This window comes from Scyliorhinus canicula, chromosome 9 (genome assembly GCF_902713615.1).
Source record: "Scyliorhinus canicula chromosome 9, sScyCan1.1, whole genome shotgun sequence".
Classification (NCBI taxonomy): domain Eukaryota; kingdom Metazoa; phylum Chordata; class Chondrichthyes; order Carcharhiniformes; family Scyliorhinidae; genus Scyliorhinus; species Scyliorhinus canicula.
The window spans coordinates 96130253-96143800 of NC_052154.1; the positions used below are offsets into that span (position 1 = coordinate 96130253).

The 13548-nt window shown below is 53.8% G+C and overlaps 1 protein-coding gene across 7 annotated transcripts in view; it reads right to left on the reverse strand.

The window, feature by feature from the left end:
* Nucleotides 1-13548, reverse strand: part of celf1 (cugbp, Elav-like family member 1) — a 215979-nt gene that overhangs the window by 66824 nt on the left and 135607 nt on the right. For all 7 annotated transcript variants that reach the window (XM_038807236.1, XM_038807234.1, XM_038807237.1 and 4 more), the window contains 2 exons: nt 10857-10905; nt 8892-9026 (listed from right to left, as the gene is read on the reverse strand). In XM_038807236.1, the coding sequence (XP_038663164.1) occupies nt 8892-9026; nt 10857-10905 (184 nt within the window). The remainder of the gene's footprint in view (nt 1-8891; nt 9027-10856; nt 10906-13548) is intronic.

Sequence of the window (13548 nt, forward strand, 5' to 3'; positions counted from 1 at the left end):
AATCGAACCTGGGACCCTGGAGCTGTGAAGCATTTATGCTAACCACTATGCTACCATGCTGCCCATGGTTTGGGTTGTGGGGGTGAAATCCACACAGAGACAGGGCGAATGTGCAAATGCCACACAGACAGTGACCCAGGGCCGGGATTGAACCCGGTTCCTCAGCGCCGCAGGCAGCAGTGCTAACCACTGCGCTACCGTACCACCCGTGTGACTTTTCGTCAAGCAATTTTTAATTTCAAGCAGGAAGATTCCGAAAGGCTGTGCTGGTTTAAACAGAAGCTGTAGACTTGCCGGCACCAAACCGAGGTGTGTGTTGGGACACAGTTTGATTTGATTGGCTGGTGGCCAATGAATTGGCCCAAAAAGCTGCACTCTCCCTGGTAAACGTGGTGATTGGTTCTGATCCCACTAAAATACTTTTCGGAATCCAAGGTTTGAGTTTGGTTTCCGGTTTTGATTCTGACAGCACAGTGAAGGGATCCAGCTAATTCTCTCCAGAAAGATCCAATTAACTCTCTCCAGACAAATCTATAATTAGGGGGACAGACAGCATCCTTTGTAAGCAGGGCCGAGAGTGCCACATTGTATGTTGCCTGCCCGCTGTAAGGATGATGGACATCTCTAACCGGCAAGGATATTGGAGTAGGAGAGGGCGGATCTAGTTGTTCTGGTCCATGTTGGGACGAACAACATAGGCAAGAGGAAAGAGGACGTGTTTGGGAACATCAGGAACTGGGAACAAAATTAAGACCAGGTCCTCAAGGGTTATAATCTCTGGATTACTACGCAAGCCACATGCAAATTGATTTAGGAATGAGGAAATTAGGGAAGTAAACAGGTGGCTAAAGGAGTGGCGCGGGAAAGAGGGATTCCATTTTATGGGGCACTGGCATTAATATTGGGACTAGAGGGATCTGTACCGTTTGGATGGTCTCCACCTGAGCCGATCCAGGATCAGTGTTGGAGCGAAAAGGATAAATAGGGTGGTAGGGTGGTCACAAGGACTTTAAACTAGCAAGTGTGCAGAGGGAGTGGAGGGAAGGATAAAACTACAGAAATTAAAAATTAAAATGTAATGTGACTGTGGGAGTAAAAGTTGGGGATGAGGCAGAGAGTGATCACAGATTAATGAAGGAGGGCAGAATATGTGAAAAACATTGTGCACAAGACAATCCTGCAAGGGAAGGACAAATCAGTCGGACATATTTAAAAACCAGGGCCGGGATTCTTCCCTACCCGGTGGGGCGGGGGGTCCCGGCGTGTTGGAGTGGCGTGAACCACTCTGGCGTTGGGCCGCCCCAAAGGTGCGGAATTCTTCGCACCTTTAGGGGCCAAGCCCTCACATTGAGGGGCAAGGCCCGCGCCGGAGAGGTTTCCACTCCGCCGGCTGGCGTGAACGGCCTTTGGCGCCAAGCCAGCCGGGGCCGAAAGGACTTCGCCGGCCGGCATAAGTCCGCGCATGCGCCGGAGCGTCAGCGGCTGCTGACATCATACCGGCACATGTGCAGGGGAGGGGGTCTCTTCCGCCTCCGCCATGGTGAAGGCCATGGCGGGGCCGGAAGAAAAAGAGTGCACCCATGGCACAGGCCCGCCCACCGATCGGCACAGGCCCCCCCCCCCCTCCATGGGGTCAGATCGCCCCCCCCATCCACCCTCCAGGACCCCGGAGCCCGCCAGCGTCGCCAATCCCGCTGGTCAGGTTGGTGGTTTAAACTACGCCGGCGGGAGAGGCCTGTCAGCCGCGGGATTTTGTCCCATCGAGTTCTGGAGAATCGCTGCGGGGGGGGCTCGCCGACCGGCGCGGCGCAATTCCCGCCAAATCTCGTGGGGACGGAGAATTTGGGACACGACGGGGGCGGGATTGACGCCGGCCCCGGGCAATTCTCCGCGCCCACACACCCCCTCAGACACGCGCCCACACACCCCCTCAGACACGCGCCCACACACCCCTCAGACACGCGCCCACACACCCCCTCAGACACGCGCCCACACACACCCCCTCAGACACGCGCCCACACACCCCCATCAGACACGCGCCCACACACCCCCTCAGACACGCGCCCACACACACCCCCTCAGACACGCGCCCACACACCCCCCTCAGACACGCGCCCACACACCCCCTCAGACACGCGCCCACACACACCCCCTCAGACACGCGCCCACACACCCCCATCAGACACGCGCCCACACACCCCCCTCAGACACGCGCCCACACACCCCCATCAGACACGCGCCCACACACACCCCCTCAGACACGCGCCCACACACACCCCCTCAGACACGCGCCCACACACACCCCCTCAGACACGCGCCCACACACCCCCATCAGACACGCGCCCACACACACCCCCTCAGACACGCGCCCACACACACCCCCTCAGACACGCGCCCACACACCCCCCTCAGACACGCGCCCACACACACCCTCTCAGACACGCGCCCACACACACCCCTCAGACACGCGCCCACACACACCCCTCAGACACGCGCCCCCACACACCCCTCACACACACACATAAACCCTCAGACAGACACACACACACCCCTCAGATACACACACAACCACATAGCTCCGACACACACACAGACACCTCCGACACACACACACAGACACCTCCGACACACGCACACCTCCGACACACACACACACACCTCCGACACACACACACCTCCGACACACACACACAGGCACCTCCGACACACGGACACACAGGCACCTCCGACACACGCACACACAGGCACCTCCGACACACGCACACACAGGCACCTCCGACACACGCACACACAGGCACCTCCGACACACGCACACACAGGCACCTCCGACACACGCACACACAGGCACCTCCGACACACACACACACAGGCACCTCCGACACACGCACACACAGGCACCTCCGACACACGCACACACAGGCACCTCCGACACACGCACACACAGGCACCTCCGACACACGCACACACAGGCACCTCCGACACACGCACACACAGGCACCTCCGACACACGCACACACAGGCACCTCCGACACACACACACACAGGCACCTCCGACACACGCACACACAGGCACCTCCGACACACGCACACACAGGCACCTCCGACACACGCACACACAGGCACCTCCGACACACGCACACACAGGCACCTCCGACACACGCACACACAGGCACCTCCGACACACGCACACACAGGCACCTCCGACACACGCACACACAGGCACCTCCGACACACGCACACACAGGCACCTCCGACACACGCACACACAGGCACCTCCGACACACGCACACAGGCACCTCCGACACACGCACACACAGGCACCTCCGACACACGCACACACAGGCACCTCCGACACACACACACACAGGCACCTCCGACAGACATACACACAGGCACCTCCGACACACACACACACACACAGGCACCTCCGACACACACACACACACAGGCACCTCCGACACACACACACACACAGGCACCTCCGACACACACACAGGCACCTCCGACACACACACAGGCACCTCCGACACACACAGGCACCTCCGACACACACACAGGCACCTCCGACACACACACACACAGGCACCTCCGACACACACACACACAGGCACCTCCGACACACACACACACACACAGGCACCTCCGACACACACAGGCACCTCCGACACACACACAGGCACCTCCGACACACACACAGGCACCTCCGACACACACACACACAGGCACCTCCGACACACACACACACAGGCACCTCCGACACACACACACACAGGCACCTCCGACACACACACACACACACACAGGCACCTCCGACACACACACACACACAGGCACCTCCGACACACACACACACAGGCACCTCCGACACACACACACACAGGCACCTCCGACACACACACACAAAGGCACCTCCGACACACACACACAAAGGCACCTCCGACACACACACACACAGGCACCTCCGACACACACACACAGGCACCTCCGACACACACACACAGGCACCTCCGACACACACACACAGGCACCTCCGACACACACACACACAGGCACCTCCGACACACACACACACAGGCACCTCCGACACACACACACACAGGCACCTCCGACACACACACACACACACACACAGGCACCTCCGACACACACACACACACACAGGCACCTCCGACACACACACACACACAGGCACCTCCGACACACACACACACAGGCACCTCCGACACACACACACACAGGCACCTCCGACACACACACAGGCACCTCCGACACACACACACACAGGCACCTCCGACACACACACACACAGGCACCTCCGACACACACACACACACAGGCACCTCCGACACACACACGCACCTCCGACACACACACACAGGCACCTCCGACACACACACACACACAGGCACCTCCGACACACACACACACACACAGGCACCTCCGACACACACACACACAGGCACCTCCGACACACACACACACAGGCACCTCCGACACACACACACAGGCACCTCCGACACACACACACAGGCACCTCCGACACACACACACAGGCACCTCCGACACACACACACAGGCACCTCCGACACACACCCGACACACACACACACACCTCCGAAACACACGCACACTTCAAACACACACAAACCCACCCTCAAACACGCATGTCCACACAAACAACCTGAAGACGCACACACACACGCACTCACACTTCAGAGACACAGACACACACACACCCCCCCCAGACACACATGCACCCCAGACACACACACGCACCCCAGACACACACACGCACACCTCCGAACACACAGACACCTCCGACACACACACAGACACCCGACACACACACGTCTGTAGACACGAGGTGTCTACCTCCGACACACACACACAGACACCTCCGACACACACACACAGACTCTTCCGACACACACACACTCTTCCGACACACACACACTCTTCAGACACACACACACTCTTCAGACACACACACACTCTTCAGACACACACACACTCTTCAGACACACACACACTCTTCAGACACACACACACTCTTCACACACACACACTCTTCACACACACACACTCTTCAGACACACACACTCTTCAGACACACACACACTCTTCAGACACACACACACTCTTCAGACACACACACTCTTCAGACACACACACTCTTCAGACACACACACTCTTCAGACACACACACTCTTCAGACACACACTCTTCAGACACACACACTCTTCAGACACACACAAACCCAACCTCAAACACGCATGTGCACACAAACTACCTGAAGACGCACACACACTCACACGCCTGACACTCACACACCTCAGACACACAGACACACACAGACCCCTCAGACACACACACACCCACACCCCCCAGACACACGCACGCACCTCAGACACACAAACGCGCACCTCAGACACACTCGCGCACCTCAGACACACACGCGCACCTCAGACACACACGCGCACCTCAGACACACACGCGCACCTCAGACACACACGCGCACCTCAGACACACACGCGCACCTCAGACACACACGCGCACCTCAGCCACACACGCGCACCTCAGACACACACGCGCACCTCAGACACACACGCGCACCTCAGGCACGCGCACACCTCAGACACGCGCACACCTCAGACACGCGCACACCTCAGACACGCGCACCCCTCAGACACGCGCACCCCTCAGACACGCGCACCCCTCAGACACGCGCACCCCTCAGACACGCGCACCCCTCAGACACGCGCACCCCTCAGACACGCGCACCCCTCAGACACACGCACCCTCAGACACACGCACCCCTCAGACACACGCACCCCTCAGACACACGCACCCCTCAGACACACGCACCCCTCAGACACACGCACCCCTCAGACACACGCACCCCTCAGACACACGCACCCCTCAGACACACGCACCCCTCAGACACACGCACCCCTCAGACACACGCACCCCTCAGACACACGCACCCCTCAGACACACGCACCCTCAGACACACGCACCCCTCAGACACACGCACCCCTCAGACACACGCACTCCTCAGACACACGCACTCCTCAGACACACGCACTCCTCAGACACACGCACTCCTCAGACACACGCACTCCTCAGACACACGCACTCCTCAGACACACGCACGCCTCAGACACACGCACGCCTCAGACACACGCACGCCTCAGACACACGCACGCCTCAGACACACGCACGCCTCAGACACACGCACGCCTCAGACACACGCACGCCTCAGACACACGCACGCCTCAGACACACGCACTCCTCAGACACACGCACTCCTCAGACACACGCACTCCTCAGACACACGCACTCCTCAGACACACGCACTCCTCAGACACACGCACTCCTCAGACACACGCACTCCTCAGACACACGCACTCCTCAGACACACGCACTCCTCAGACACACGCACTCCTCAGACACACGCACTCCTCAGACACACGCACTCCTCAGACACACGCACTCCTCAGACACACGCACTCCTCAGACACACGCACTCCTCAGACACACGCACTCCTCAGACACACGCACTCCTCAGACACACGCACTCCTCAGACACACGCACTCCTCAGACACACGCACTCCTCAGACACACGCCACTCCTCAGACACACGCACTCCTCAGACACACGCACTCCTCAGACACACGCACCTCCTCAGACACACGCCACTCCTCAGACACACGCACCTCCTCAGACACACGCACTCCTCAGACACACGCCACTCCTCAGACACACGCACCTCCTCAGACACACGCACTCCTCAGACACACGCACTCCTCAGACACACGCCACTCCTCAGACACACACACCCTCAGACACACACACCCTCAGACACACGCACTCCTCAGACACACGCACATCCTCAGACACACGCACACATCCTCAGACACACGCACACATCCTCAGACACACGCACACATCCTCAGACACACGCACACATCCTCAGACACACGCACACATCCTCAGACACACGCACACATCCTCAGACACACGCACACATCCTCAGACACACGCACACATCCTCAGACACACGCACACATCCTCAGACACACGCACACATCCTCAGACACACGCACACATCCTCAGACACACACAAACCCACCCTCAGACACGCATGTGCACACAAACACAACCTGAAGACGCACACGCATTCTCATGCACCCTCACAGATCGCACAAACAGCTCAGACACGCACAAAAACACACCCTCAGACATGCACACACGAACACACACCCCCCAGACACACCCACAAACACATCTTCAGACACGCATACACGCACAAAAACATACCCTCGCAGACACCCCCATCTCAGACCCGCCCCCTCACACAGACACACCCACATTCTCACCCTCAGATACACCCACCCTCACAAACACACCCTGCTCCTCAGACATGCACAGACATGCCCACCCCCAGATACGCCCACCTACACACCCATCAGACACACACAAACACACACACACCCTCACACACACACACACACCCTCACAGACACAGACACACACACCCTCACAGACACACACACCCTCACACACACACACACCCTCACAGACACAGACACACACACCCTCACAGACACACACACCCTCACAGACACACACACCCTCACAGACACACACACCCTCACAGGCACACACACCCTCACAGGCACACACACCCTCACAGGCACACACACCCTCACAGGCGCACACACCCTCACAGGCACACACACCCTCACAGACACACACACCCTCACAGACACACACACCCTCACAGACACACACACTCCTCACAGACACACACACCCTCACAGACACACACCCTCACAGACACACACCCTCACAGACACACACACCCTCACAGACACACACACCCTCACAGACACACACACCCTCACAGACACACACACCCTCACAGACACACACACCCTCACAGACACACACACCCTCACAGACACACACACCCTCACAGACACACACACCCTCACAGACACACAGCACCCTCACAGACACACACACCCTCACAGACACACACACCCTCACAGACACACACACCCTCACAGACACACACACCCTCACAGACACACACACCCTCACAGACACACACACCCTCACAGACACACACACCCTCACAGACACACACACCCTCACAGACACACACACCCTCAGACACACACACCCTCAGACACACACACCCTCAGACACACACACCCTCACAGACACACACACCCTCACAGACACACACCCTCACAGACACACACCCTCACAGACACACACCCTCACAGACACACACCCTCACAGACACAAACGCATCCTCACAGACACAAACGCATCCTCACAGACACAAACGCATCCTCACAGACACAAACGCATCCTCACAGACACAAACGCATCCTCACAGACACAAACGCATCCTCACAGACACAAACGCATCCTCACAGACACGCACACAAACACACCATCACAGACATGCACAGAGGTACACCCTCAGAAACACGTACGTGCACACACGCACACACACACTCTCAGACTGGCGTGGGCCCGCAGAGATACACGTATGACTGGGTGCCCGCACAGGCATGTGACATGCCTGTATATACAGGTGCATGTGCTCACACGCACAAATAGGTGAACCATGCCCACAGAGACATCTGTGCACACCCTCAGAAACACAGACGCACGTACTCACTCGAGATAAATGCACACACTACACCTTCAGACACAGATGTACGTGAGCCCCCTCAGTCACATGTGCATCACCCTCAGACACACGCACTCCTTCTACCACGACAATCCCGCAAACCATCAGCTCTGTAATATCACTCACTCACCTCGACTCATTCCCACATCCCTGCTGCTCTGTAATGTAGCTTCTACTTACCTCGACTCAGTCCATCTGGACCCCGTAATATTCGACATTCTTCTATCTGTCCAAACGGTGAAAACATGACACGGGCATCATTTTCATTACATTTTTTTGAAATCATCCCCACAAAGAGCTTTCTGTCTTCCACAGCTGCAATTAAACAAGGGCATAATTTTAACGGCAGTCAGTTATGTAAGGAGTCATGTACACAGAATACCTACAGTGCAGGAGGCTATTCAGCACACCGAGTCTGCACCGACCCTCCAAAAGAGCACCCCTCAAAGACCCACTCTCCTCCTCTCTCCTCCCCCCCTCCTCTCTCCTCTTCCCCCCCCCCCCCTCTCTCTCTCTCTCCTCTCCTCTCCTCTCCTCTCCTCCTCCCCCCCCCCCCCCCCCCCCCCCCCCCCCCCCCCACCACCCCCGATTCCTGTGACCCAACCTAACTTGCACATCTTTGGACACCAAGGGACAATGTAGCACGCCCAATCCACCTCAGCCACCCCTCAATCTTTAGACTGTGGGAGGAAACCAGAGCGCCCGGAGAAAATCCACGCAGAAACTGGGAGAACGTGCAAATTCCACGCAGACAGTCACCCGTGACCAGAATTGAAGCAGGGTACCTGGTGCTGTAAGGCAGCAGTGCGAACCACTGTCACTGTGCCGCCAACTAACCACCCCAATGCCACATACCAGGGCTTTATTCACTGGAAAATAGAACACATGTGGGGAGGGTTTTTAAGATATTGAGCTGAAGAGAGCGGGCCGGTGGAGTGAATCAACTTTCACTGGGCTACGACGACGAAGCAGAGTCCAAAGCTTAGAACCAGATCGTTCAGAATAGAAATGAGGAAATGCTGCTACACAGAAAGGGCTGACAAAAGTCTTGAATTCTCTTCTGCTAAGGTTTGCTATCCAAGTGTTAACAAACATTAAACAAAGAACGTCACAGATTAGACACCATCTCTTTGGCTGGTGTCACGAGAGGGGATATTTCAAACTTGGGTCCAGAAATGGAGTCCAAGTTGCAGTAGGCAACTTAGGGGTTAATCAGACTGAAGGAAAAGACTGCTAGCAGCAGAGTCACAGGGATGCATCCACAACCTGAGTTACCTTGTCCCATTCAGACTTAACCTCGTTAGTGGGAATGCACAGGATGTCCTGAATCAGCTAGCATGATCCACTCAAGGTCCATTGTCATTCGGGACAACATTGCTTGACGAGCCATCAGCCCATCACAAGTTTGATGACCTATTTATCTGTTCTTTTGTACAAACAGGAGTGGGCAATCAGCCAAGATAACAAGAATAGGTTCAAGTCTGGCCACCTCAGAGGGAGAACCTTTGCTTGAGGGGGTGGGCAGAGCTTAGAGAGAGCGAACAAGTGAGTGAGTAGCAATTATTGTTCTTTTGAACAGTTACAAAGGCTGAGCACTGAGCAGCGAGGACATGAAAGTTGGCACCAAAGCAGGCATTGGAAAAGGTGTCCTACATTCTGATGAGCAAGAACAAATGTCCCTACTAGAAAGTTGCTTCGCAAATGCAAGTATTGCCTTTGACTCCCTGCAATAGTGCCATGAGAGCTGTATGTTCAGTTACAGCATTGTCTACTGGGAACTAGTGTCTTAAGGTGAAGGAACTGCATATAATCAGTTAGTGTTCCAGCTGAAGAAAACGTTTAAATATTGTTTTCTTTTCGTTCATTTTAATGAAGTTTGTTTATAAAATAACCAAGCCTTATTTCCTATATTATCACCCCCAGAACGAATCAATCTTTCTGCAGTCTTAAAACATAAAAAATGTTATGCGTCTGGTTCAGTATCTCAGCCATTGTTGAGGGCTGACCAGGTGTCTGTAACACTGGCTGAAAAGACATGAGGGGTCAAATGGCAAAGATGTGCCCATCGTGCGCACCAGATAGACGTAGTCTCTCCTGAAACAAGACGATGGTGTTCTACATTCTGATGAGCAAGAACTGACTCACCATTGTTCTTCTCACTATCAGCTGGTTTCATCTGTATAGGATGGTGCATCTGGAAAAAGAGAAGAGGCAATGGATCAATCAGTACACGGTGCTGGTAGGAAGCTGCTCCTAATAGTCTATCCCTGCCTAGTAGGAATCATCAGTGTATCTGTATCCAGGACTCAAGTTCAAAAATCAAATCTGACGTTCAAATGCAGTACTCTGGGAGACTGCATTAGAACATAGAACAGTACAGCACAGTACAGGCCCTTGAGCCCACGATGTTGTGCCGACCATTTATCCCAATCCAAGATCAACCCAACCCACACCCCTTCAATTTACTGCTGTCCATGTGCCGGTCTAAGAATCGCTTAAATGTCCCGAATGACTCTGACTCCACCACCTCTGCTGGCAGTGCATTCCACACACCCACCTCTCCCTGTGTAAACAACCAACCTCTGACATCTCCCCGATACCTTCCTCCAATCACCATAAAATTATGTCCCCTCGTGACAGCCATTTCCATCTGAGGAAAAGTCTCTGGCAATCCACTCTATCCATGCCTCTCATCACCTTGCACACCTCTATCAAGTAACCTCTCTGCCTTCTTTCGCTCCAGTGAGAAAAGACCTAGCTCACTCAACCTTTCTTCATAAGACATGTCCAGGCAGCATCCTGGTAAATCTCCTCTGTACCCTCTCCAAAAATCCATATCCTTCCTATAATGAGGCGACGAGAACTGGACACAATATTCCAAGTGTGGTCTAACTCGGGTTTTATAAAGTTGCAGCAAAACCTCGCGGTTCTTAAACTCAATCCCCCTGTTGTCATGTGAGAGTACCTTTAAGAAATGGGTGTTTAATGTACCTTTAAGAAATGAGTGTTTACCAGTGATGTCAGAGTGTGGGTGGAGCTGGGCTGTCTGTCAGCTTTTTACTTTTGTTTTAGGCTGTTTGCTGCAGGATGTGTTTTAGTTTTGTTTTCAGTGTTGGAGCTGAAGCCAGGCAGAGCAGGTGTACTGTTGAGCACTCTGCCATCAAAAGACTATCTCTTAATCATTTGGTGAATTCAGAATTATAAAGGTTCTCAGTAGTGAATGTAAACCTAATGTGCTTCTGTTAAAAGGTGTTTCTTCGGTCTTCTCGATGTTGTTTGGGACGTTATTAAGGATTACGTAGTGCTGTTTTCTTTGGGGGTTATATTTGAAGTGATGGTTGCTAAGTTGCTCGCGGTATGTTGTAAAAAGTTTAACTTGAGTTCATAGAAAATTCATTGTTTTGCTTTAAAAAATACTTTTCCATTTCTGCTGTACCACACCTGTAGAGTGGGCCGTGTGCTCCCCATACCACAATCTATTAAAAGTTATGGGTCAGGTGAACTCCGTGATATGGATTGGCTTAGTGAACTTAAAGACAATAAGGGGTGAGCATATTGTGGTTGCTTTTCATGTGTGGTATTGTAGTTTAAGAGGGGAGTGTGTTGTGGACAGTGGCTCTTTCAGAGGCTCTGAAGTTTTTAGGGTGGAGACGATCACACGCAGTACCTTACGGACAGAGACTAAAAGCAGACTGTTAGATTTGACAAAAACATTGCAGTTAACATGACCTGACAAACTGCAAAAAGATGAGGTAATTATGGCGGTGGCTAAGTATTTAAAGTTGCCTGAGACACAGTCTGACTCATTAGAAATGGCAAAGATCCAGTTGCAGATTAAGCAACTTGAATATGAGAAAAAATTAAAGCAGCTTGAATACGAAAGAGAGGAAAAAGAGAGAGCGGAAAGAGAAAGTGATAGAGGAAAAAGATATGGAGAGAGAAGGAGAAAAGAAAGAATAGTCCTCGCAGAACAAAAAGAAAGAGAAAGGGAGATACAGATGAGGAAAAAAGATAAAGAGAGAGAGTTTGAACTTCAGAAAATGGGCATGAAACAAGTCAATCAGTTAAAATTGGCAGATGTAAAGGGAAACGTACAGTTGGAAGATAGTGATGAGGATAGTGAGAGAGCGTCAAAGTCGAAGGCTTGGTGGGAATCTATTTAAGTATGTCCAAGCATTGCCAAGGTTTGACGCAAAGAAAGTGGAAGCCTTTTTCATTTTGATTTCATTTGAGAAGGTAGCTAAACAAATGAAATGGCCACAGGACATGTGGGTATTACTGATTTAAACAAAGCTGATAGGTAGGGCTAGTGAAGTGTCTGCATCAGGGAGATAGGGTGGAAACTTAGAGCTAGAACAAACAGAGTTATTATCTCTGGGTTGTTACCCGTGCCACGTGCTAGCGAGTCGAGGAATAGGGAGAGAGAGCAGTTGAACACGTGGCTGCAGGGATGGTGCAGCAGGGAGGGTTTCAGATTCCTGGACAATTGGGGCTCATTCTGGGGTAGGTGGGACCTCGACAAACGGGATGGTCTACACCTGGACAGAGGGGTACTAATATCCTCGGGGGGAGGTTTGCTAATGCTCTTCGGGAGGGTTTAAACTAGTTCAGCAGGGGATTGGGAACCTGAATTGTAGCTCCAGTACACAGGAGCTGGAGAGTAGTGAGGTCATGAGTAAGGTTTCAAAGTTGCAGGAGTGTACCGGCAGGAAGGAAGGTGGTCTAAAGTGCGTCTACTTCAATGCCAGGAGCATCCGGAATAAGGTGGGTGAGCTTGCGGCATGGTTTAGTACCTGGGACTTCGATGTTGTGGCCATTTCGGAGACATGGATAGAGC